Genomic DNA, 10633 nt, shown 5'->3' with positions numbered 1-10633 from the left:
CACAAGATAATAAGTGTGCGGACCATTTTCATTTATATAGTGCTCTGTGAACACAAATTAGTTAGGATGAATCAGTTAAATGACGAAAAATTAGGTGTCTATTTACTTGTAACCACTCAGTATAGATTTTGAGTGTTCTATGTCAGTATGAAAACTAGACCTCCAAGTAGACTGTAAGTTAAACTAATACATATACAAGCATGAAGTACACTATACAAATATATAAACTGGAAAACATGAAATATTAATTTTAAGTATTCAAAACGCTTTGTTTGTTATTGATATTGCAGTGCATTTATGCAGTTAATCATAATGATAACACATAAATTAATATATTGTTAAGAAATATAGAGAATCAAATAGCAATTTTATTTGTTTCTTAATGCGTAAGATATGTATCTGGCGTTGAAATGTTTTATGTTAGTACTAAAAATACGCCTCTAGGTAGACGGTAAGTTAAAACTAGTGTATGGTTATGATCTCATCGTCCATCTTTTAGTGACACATTTTGTAACAATAATCCCTTTTGTGACTCACCTTGGAACTACCTAAAGATATACTTTCATCTTGTCTCCCTTTCATGTCCTCAGTTGTTGGTACCCTCTAGGTAGACGGTAAGTTAAAACTAGTGTATGGTTATGATTTCATCGTCCATCTGTTATTTCTCCCTTTCATGTCCTCAGTTGTCGGTACCCTCTAGGTAGACGGTAAGTTAAAACTAGTGTATGGTTATGATCTCATTCTCCATCTTTATTGACACATTTTGTAACAATAATCCCTTAGTGACTCACCTTGGAACTACCTAAAGATACACTTTCATCTTCTCTCCCTTTCATGTCCTCAGGTGTTGGTACCCTCTAGGTAGACGGTAAGTTAAAACTAGTGTATAGTTATGATCTCATCCTCCATCTTTATTGACACATTTTGTAACAATAATCCCTTAGTGACTCACCTTAGAACTACCTAAAGATACACTTTCATCTTCTCTCCTTTTCATGTCCTCAGTTGTCGGTACCGTTTCGACGGACGTTAGAATGATTAACTACTTACATGTTTGTGTCTCTGCTCATTTAAATACTTATGTATTACTACCGGCAGGTTCTTGGCGTTTGGAGTACAGATTATATTCCTAAAGGAACGCGGTTTGGACCTCTGGTGGGCGAAATATACTACAAAGATGATGTTCCGACAAATGCTAACAGAAAATATCTTTGGAGGGTACTTTTTCCCCCTTTTCAAATCTATTTAATCGTGAAGTATGAATAGAATATTTGAATGATAAGCTAAAACTCACATTATTAAACCCTTAGAAACTGTTACATTTCTTGTTACATATATATTCAACGTGTGCAGAAATATTTTGTTTGATAATTCATAAGTCCCTTATAAAATAAAATAAGAATTAACAAAACTGAGTGAAAGGTATTACAACCTACGCGTTATAGTTTTAATTTTCCATCTATCTGACCACCGTTGAGTGATGTTAACATTATGTTTAGTGAACTTATACTGCATGTGCGTATTTATAAATGTTTCTTGTATCCAGTATTCTTAAAACTATATAGACATTTTGTTGTTTTCATTGTATTCTATATTCTGTATTATTGTCTTGATATGTCATTACTCCATTTTTTCCTTTCTTTAAACTAATTTTTCTGTTTGATGTATAAAGCGTTTGACTACAGTAATTTTGTTTATTTTGGTAAACAAGCATCCCTCTCAAACTATTAGGTTTATAATGCCTCCGCATCATTCTTTTACATCGACGGATATAATGTCAGCAAGTCTAACTGGATGCGCTACGTAAATCCAGCCTATTCCAGTGAGAGTCAAAACCTTGTAGCCTGTCAAGTCAGACAACAGATTTACTTTTATACTATAAAGCAGATTGCTCCAAAGCAGGAGCTCTTGGTGTGGTACAGTAAAGAGTTCGCAAATAGACTCAACTATCCTTCAACGGGGGAACTAATGTTTGAAACAATCCGTAAGTTGTTTCTCTCTTTAATTTATTATATCTATCTTCACTTAAATTTGTGTGTGCATTTTGTATTTGTTTGTTTGTTTTATTGTCATTCTGTTTAACATTTCAGAAAGGATTACAGAGGGTTGAGTACATTACAATAAAACAATTTTGATATGCAAATCAGCAAGTCACGTGACAATCATAACCGATACAAAGTCGCTTTGGAACAGCATGCATTACAATTACATTTTAACATTGTTTGTTATCGAAAATTGATCGCTTTTGGGAAGAGTATTTACAGCTTTTTCTGACGCAAAATATTTATAAATTCAGATCATAAGCATGTTTTCAGATCGGGGATTTAGAATATCCAAGACTTGTACTTAATGGATTTGGAAAACAAAATAATATGGATCTGTTTGGGACATCAGGACCATCCAGAAAGACACCAACATGCAACAAGTAGTAAGTATGCCAGCCATGGTAAGGAAATTTTGGTGTTTTGTAACAGGTAAGAATCCACGAACACAGAAGTAAGTAGCAGAAGTATCTATGTATCCCAGGCAACAATATGCAACATAATCAACAAGGATCTCCATCTGGAAAAGAGACATAAGTTACGTGTACATTAGGATCCTCCACGAATTATTTGATCAACCGTCACATTTCTCAAAAAGCTGCAGAATGAAACGAGTATTTGTATTCGTAAATTGCATGGCTTTTGGACAGCCTGCAGGGAGAAAAGTGTATTTTGGATACGGCAGCCTTATTATGGAACCTTTTGCAATGGAAACTACATTGAGGAACTATTGCCAAGATGCACGGTTGTCAGATAGAGCATGATCAAATGTGGCAACATGACATGGTGAGGCTTCAGAATTGTTTTTATATTACGTAGTCAACCTCTGTATTAAGTTATACATCTATATATTTTTTTTCTTGAATATTGCTTTATGTACATTTAATTTTTTTTTCTGTTTTCATCATTACCATTGTTTATACCTAACGTTTTAACTACTATGTTTAGATAACATTAAACTGGTCGTACATTCAGTCTGTATTCTATATCTGTATATATTTTAGAGTCATTTTGTATGTCTATAGTTAACTTTTCTTTTATTTCACTGCAATGCTCTCAGTTTCTTCATTATATTTTCGGTGTTATTGAAGCTATAGATTTCTATTTAATTTTAAAGCCAATTACCCTAAACTATCACAATATAGAAAACTTGTGTCCTAGGTCTAGATAGAGAGAGATGGACAGTCACAAACACTCTTTTTTCGATGAATTCAGTGATATAGATATTTTCAAATTTTTGCGCATATGGACTAAATAGCCATGTCAAAGAACCCTAAAGTTTAAATGTAGCAACACCTTATTTGAAAAAAAAACTGTCAACGGAAAAGGGAGCCAGTGAGCACCACGCATTGACACAAATATTTTGTTCACCTTTGAATCAAAAACGGGATTGACTGTCATTCTTATAACGCAGCAGCATAGTAGTACGAATCTTTAACTCTCTGATTCATTTCCCAGCATACTAGCCATTAAGCCACGCCTGGCCATTTACAATAAAAAAAAAGTCTGTGTACATGTGATATTTATTTACACTAATGTCCAAAAGATAGCTGTAAGTATTCTGTAATACTGTAAAACTAAGCAGAGAATGAAATATACGAAAAAAAAGGCAATTAATCACAAGTTAACAAAAATTAATTACTCACAAATAAGTGCTGGGGTCTTTACCATGTTTCATAGTTTATAAGCTCGTTGTATAGAGCTTTTCTGGCTACTGGGAATGGAAAAAGAATATTTGCCCAAGACGAAAACCAGAATTAAAATTATAATATATCACGCTGTTCAGTTAGAAAGATAGTTTCTTAGCGTGATATACCACAATTCTATACAAAGGAGAGAAACACCTAGCTTATACTAATTTGAACAAGCATTATACTACCCCGTGAAATTAGTACAACAACCCCATTGAGCAATTCTTGTAATGTGTAATATATTTTAGAAGGACGCCAACTAGCTGTGCGTAAATATAGACAATTTTACTTGAGTATCTACAATAATAAAAGAGCCTATGTGTGTGTGACCGTCATAGCTCCAAGAGGAAATAACTTAGAGACCTGAACTTTTGTACACACACTAAGGGGGTTCTGAGGGTATGCGCCTGGGTATTATTTTTTAGATTTGACTCAAAAAATCTTTGGCCCTTTGATTTTGCCCTCAAGCCCATAATTCTGCTTCCTGAACGTCTATAGAAAAGTATATATGTTTTTGTAATTCTCACTTACTGAATGTACAATATGTGGGAATTTTCTACCAAATACTATTGAAAAAGAACGAAATGGTAAACAAATCTGTCTAAATTGGGAAAAAATGGATTTATTTTACCAGAAATGGACAAAATTCAATAGGGTATGAGGCAAAACATTTCTCAGCGAGTCAAAGGCAACATGGAGAGAAATAAAGGCATCAGAACCTCCCAGGGCCCATGGAATAGACCGTCAGAAAACCAGAAAATGAATTTTAGCGCATGAAATGACAATAGAGTTGATTTTTTTTCTCGCTTTGTTTGTCTGAAGTTAAGCACAAAGCTACAGAATGAGCTGTTTGTGCTCTGCTCACCACGGGTATCGAAACTCGATTTCTAGCGTTGTAAGACCACAGAAATACCGCTGTACCACTGGGGGGGGGTTCTCGCATGCATATCAGCCTCGAATTGTATACGAAAACTTGGAAAATAAAGTTGAAATTACTTTCGATGTGTATTCGATTTTTTTTATATATAATAAAATTGATGACTTCTATAAGTTTCTGGGGAAAACAAAATATCTGAAAAGATTCTTGGCTGTATCTCATATCTGAAATAGGTTCAAGATACACACACACAGTCGACCAGTAAAATATCAATCTAATAATCCGGGTACTTTGGATAGTGTCTAAATAAGGATATGTTCTTTTTAATTATGGAAGAGTAAAATGTTACAGTTTTCTATTGTCACACTTCTGAGATTCTTAACTCAGAGCATTCCTTAGCGTTTATCTTAGAATTCTAAGTGTCGATTCGAAAGTTAACTATCACGGTACTGCTTGCAATCATCTCCTCAAATTACATGCACGCAGGAAGCCATGATACAAGCTCACAAGAAAGGTAAACTTGATTAACCCTAAAACTACCAATGGGGTTCATATCTCATTGGCTTTACACATACCTTTATTTCTAACCATTTATGCACCAATTGTTTGTGAGTCCATGAAAGTATTGTTTACACAGTATCTAATAGAAAATATGTTATATACAAATCCATACGAATCGCGAAAATAAGTGATTTCAACCTGCTATTTTTGGTCGCTTTTTACTCTAAGAATTTTAAGGGGCAAAACAACAATATTATCCAATATATATACAATATGCAGTAATGTAGTGTATCATATTAAGTGATCTTTCCTATAATATTATACTGATTTCTTTCACATGTACAATAGATTCGCTCATATAGTGCAAAACTCATTCCATTTTCAGCTCTCTTCTGAATTTATTCTTTAGTAACTTTGCAGTGAATAAAGTTAGGTTTGGGTCAAAAGTATGGCGGATAGATATATTATTGACAATCTTGAAGATGACTATGAGCTTAGCAGTGATTATTACATGGCATCAAGCAGTGAAAGTGAAGTAATTAATTTATCTGTTGATGAAAATGCTAGTGATAAAAACGTATATGAAAAAGAGATTGGTAATAAATGTTTTGACGACAATGACGAAAAACTGGAAGTGTAGTTTTCAAAATCAAGAAGTGAAGTGGATTACAACAGTGAGACAGTAGACAACTAGAAGAAGATCATCTGGAAATGTTTGCAAGTAAACATCAGGATCACCTACATATGTAAGAAAAAATACTTAAACAATGTTATCTATATTCAGTTTAATCGTGAAGAAGAGCATTAATGAAGCGAACAAAATGTTGTATTGAATAAATATTTAGGAATTTATAATATAAAAACTGCAGTTTTTCATTGATGTGATGCTACTAGATGGTGTTTCTGAATTATATAATGAGACAATTGAACTACTTTGGAATCGGGACAATGGTAGTCCAATTCAACTATTCCACAAGTACTGGAAAGTAACAGATTTAATTAAGTTTCAAGATGTCTTTGGTTTGATAATGCTGTTTATTAAAGAAAAAAGTAAAAACCGAAAAAAATCTGGTTATATTAAAAACTGTTTCACTGAATGGCACAGACCCCTTAGCAGATATTAGAAAATGTGAAAAATGATGGTAACTAGTAACATTTAGTAAGATATTTTATGTCAAAACAACGTATATTTCAAATAAAGTTTTAAAATATGACATTATGATATGGGCTTTTTGTGATAGAAATGCATTCTATGTTTGTAATATGCAAGTTTATGCAGGGAGAGAAGAAGGAAAGCCAAGGAAACAACACCAATGAGACAGGGTTCAACTGAATGTGGTCCAAAGGTTTAGACAACAGTGAATATTTATAGTTTATGATAACTGCGTTATAAGTTTGAAGGTAATCAAGAAATTACTGTACAGTAACAAAAAGTTGAATTACTGTCTGTAATGGTATTCATAAAAGGACGCGCCGTGTTTTCAACAATTCTTCTTTCAGTAAATTTATGGCCCTGACGTTACGTCGTCCAAATAAGGGAAAAATAATTGTGTTGCTAGGTTATATACAAGAAGTCAAAATTTTCAACCATACATGGTTAAAATTTAGTGACGTTCGAAGATTACAACAATACCAAAGGTGGAATGGATACTGCTGACCAAATGTTAAAAGGAAAAGTCATCTGGAAGAAAAACAAATAGCCAGTTGCTGTTTTCCAAAACATGTTAAGTGTATAATACCTAACTGGATTTGCTTTGTGGATTCATCTTGACCAGGAGTGGAATAAAGGAAGGTCACTTAAGAAAAAGTTTTTTTTTATGCAGCTGCTTTGAAAATAGCTAATTCAATTAAGTAAAAAAAGAAAAAACGTTGAAAAAAATATTTGTAAACTATAGATAGCGTAACTTTTTATGTATTAGTGCACGAGCTTCATTGTGACCTCACTAGTAGTGAAAAGTATTTTCAGAAATGAACTCAGTAATTTAAGAATTATAACCAAATATTACACAAAACTGAATGAAATTATACCACAGATAAACTAAAATCGTGAAATCAAACTGTTTATAAAAGTTAAATAAAATTGGATGCAAAACAAATAAACTAATAAAAGTAAAATTAATCGAAATTCAATCACATGACATTATTAAGTTACACACTGAAATTTAAGCATATGTAACGGGCGTGGTCTTAGTCGTTGAGTTCGACTTTACACTCGTTACAAAGAAATTTATTTGGATTTCGTGTTGTGCTGTCGCGAGCGGAGCACACACAAACCACCAAATTGAGGAAGTTTACACGTGGAATAAAGAAATCACACAGAGACAACTGAATACAAATCAAATAACCTCTTTATTTATGCACTGTTGAACATTTTATTTATATCAAGGTTATCTTGAAACAACATTAACTCTAAATCATTGAATTCTTCACTTTGAAAGTCTAGATGTTCATTAATAAGACCTTCTATTATGTTCAATAACATAGACACAACATTAGTTAAGTTATCAACTAATTTAATACGAGAAATTCCCTCGGTCATAATCTGTATCACTTCGTTAACACTTCTTCTAAGATATATTTCAGTAGTTTCACTATAAACGTTATCAAAGTTACTATTTCTTTAGTACAGTTAATATTCTTCACTTTTCTCTCTTTATACATTATTGAATCTTAAGTAAAACACTGTTAAAATAAATCATAAATAGCATACTTACAAGTAGTTTGTGCAGTGAACTTCTTAAAGAGTCTAGATTACTGCCATCTTCTTCCATAGTCGGATCAGGTCCTCGGAGCAACTTGATAAGTGCAGAGAAGTCGATGTTTGAAGTTGGAAACACGGAATTATATACACAGTTTTTAGTGTTTTTCATTGTTCAAGATATTTAGCAGATCTACATTCAAAAGTAGAGCTTTTAATTCGATTGGTACAAGTGGAATCTTCCAGTAACAAGTGGATTATTCCATGAGACTGTAACCAAAATCTACTATGTTATAGGTACTTACAGAACTTACTTCTGTCCCTTATCTAATATATTTGGCAAAAATCATCCAAGACAATTAACTTAGGGCATTATAGAGACAAACCATGTAACTCCAGTTTCTTCACTAAGAGTATTTCACTCTTGTCTTTCATCACCATCCCGTTAACTGCTTTTTTTGTGACATTGGCTCATTTCGTCGTGTGTTTTATCTAACTATTGAGGTTTTCTCAAGATACCACGTCTGTTTGGCGTGAGAATTGTTAGCTTGAATTCTTGCACAACTGAGGTTCACTAGTGTACACGTTTTTTTATATAACATTTTTCTTTTTCGACCTGCTGCATACTCTATCCTATACGTTATAGAATAAAAAATGTACTTCTTGAAAACCATTACATATGTATATAGTAAGTATTTGTATTCCAGAAATACTTCACACAAAAGAATGAAACAAAACAATATCAACTTGACATGGCAAATACATAAAGCTTAACTAAAATTCACTAAAACTGATGCAAATAAAACCAAAACCATACACTGAACACAATTCAAAAACAGACAAAAATGTGAAAAAGAATAAAACCATACAAGAAAACTCAGAATTAAAAGTAAAAAATTATGAAATAAGATCATAATAAAACTAAAAATGGAAAAAAAATCAAATAAACCGAATTAAAGATAATAAATGACAAATAAAAATAGCTTATAAATTGAAAGAAAAATTTATGAGATACGTACATTTTGTACAGAATATTGTTGAGTCTTTGTAGAATTCCTCGGCAGAAGTCTGATAGCAAGCTTTTTTGGCCGTCTAAAGCCCTACCTTCAGGCGCAAATTCTTCTCTCGGAGCTGACAGTTCTCCTCAGAAAGTCAGTTTCGTTCGTGAACAATTCACTGGCTCCACTTGTCTATATTTTTTGCATCATCAATTAATGTTCTGTTTAGATCATATCCTGTAGTCAACAATGTTGCCAATATCATTCTAACCGTGTAAGCTCCGTGTCTTTGGGACAGGAGGTCAGTGCTACCATTTTTAGATGGTAGAGTTCTGGTTGTTGTGGTGGTGGTGGTCTATAGTGGCTCCCACAACAGCAGCTAGAGTGTCCACTGATGAGCTGCACATGCTTCTGAAATTCTTTGAGGTGTCACGACATGCCATTTCAATGTGAAATGGTGCTACTGCATTCATCTATAGAACATTAGTGGCGTTGGCTCATCTACTTCGTCTTGAACTGTTATAGGACTGCAGCCTGAGTCACTCGTTCCACTTCCTACATAGTGGTTGAGGCAACTTCTTCAGTGGCTGGGGTCTCAGGATAGGCACAACGATGGTCGGCCTCTGATAATGAAACAAATTTGAGGGAGTTAGAAACAGTACCTCAATATACATAGCTTCAGCTTTCAGAGTTCCCGGAATTGATGAAAGGTCAGGCGTACTACGTAGGTTTGGTGTAAAATCAAATGCTATAGGGTCAGGCTTAAATGGTCTCTTGATATATTAACAGCCAAGATAGCCCAACAATAAAAGATTTATATAGAAGATAGATCGAAAGTTACCCAATCAATCAGGCTACATCCCAACTTTTTCTAGAAAAAAATTACCTATTAAGATGTAACCATAACATATAGTATTTATGATGAGTGCACTCACTCACCCCTTATTGCAAGAATGCGCATTTCCCAACATTAGTTGATGTCTAATCCGTATATATAGCTTTTTGTGGACAGAGCGTAGAGGCCATTGTGTAGCTTTGCACTAAACAACAGCATCTGATGGTACAATGCACATACAGCTACATTTGACACATACCACCTGACCATGCTGGCCTCTGGTAGCAAGATTTCCTGTCTGTGAGTACAGCCGTCTTATATATGCACACACAAGTTCTTCCAACGTTGCCTGGCTGTAAAAGTAATAAAGGAATCGCTCTGTTCGTGTATCTCGATTTGAGTTTATCAATTAATAGAATTTTCTTTATTCTTAACCCACGCTCGTTATTAGCCCTGGACATATAAAGGTTCCTCTATTTATCGATTCATTACAGATGTATAGCGCATATTTCTTATATACTCGACTATGACGTAGATCTTAAAGTTGCGTGGTTATGTATACATGTTTCTAACACTCTACTGGTGAAACCTATATAACCTCAATTACATTGAGGACACCTATATTGATATACCACATTTGATGTTTGATAAATGGATATTCGATACTTATATTTAAAACTTTTCTTTTCTGCTTAAATACACATCTGAATTATGTTCTTTAACTTAAAATGGTAAAACCTTATATGGTAAAACAAAAATATTTTTTTTTGTTTCGTTACTTCCTATGTGAACGTTGTTGGAAGGACCCTCTTATTTAAATTATCATAGATAACTTGATTTATAATATTTATTAGAAAAGCGTTTTTATTAGGAATTCCTTAATATTTTCCATCTCTTCATGAAAAGAAATCATGTTTACATTAATTCATACACTTGATAAACTAACATTTATATCTAGGTTTTTCTTGAAAGATAATAGGTATAAAGCTTT

At 33.3% G+C, this 10633-nt stretch overlaps 1 protein-coding gene across 1 annotated transcript in view; it reads left to right on the top strand.

Annotated features, from left to right (window-relative positions):
- Window positions 1–1098: 1098 nt before the first annotated feature.
- LOC106466959 (PR domain zinc finger protein 1-like) overlaps window positions 1099–10633 on the top strand; it is a gene marked incomplete at its 5' end in the record, with an annotated part of 17742 nt that continues 8207 nt past the window's right edge. Inside the window, 2 exons of the mRNA XM_013927274.1 lie at window positions 1099–1218; window positions 1732–1984. Of these exons, the coding sequence (XP_013782728.1) occupies window positions 1099–1218; window positions 1732–1984 (373 nt within the window). The remainder of the gene's footprint in view (window positions 1219–1731; window positions 1985–10633) is intronic.

The sequence above is a fragment of the Limulus polyphemus genome, unplaced genomic scaffold (assembly GCF_000517525.1).
Source record: "Limulus polyphemus unplaced genomic scaffold, Limulus_polyphemus-2.1.2 Scaffold2439, whole genome shotgun sequence".
Lineage (NCBI taxonomy): Eukaryota > Metazoa > Arthropoda > Merostomata > Xiphosura > Limulidae > Limulus > Limulus polyphemus.
Note: the sequence above shows the minus strand (reverse complement) of the source record. Positions and strands in the feature narration are given on the sequence as shown.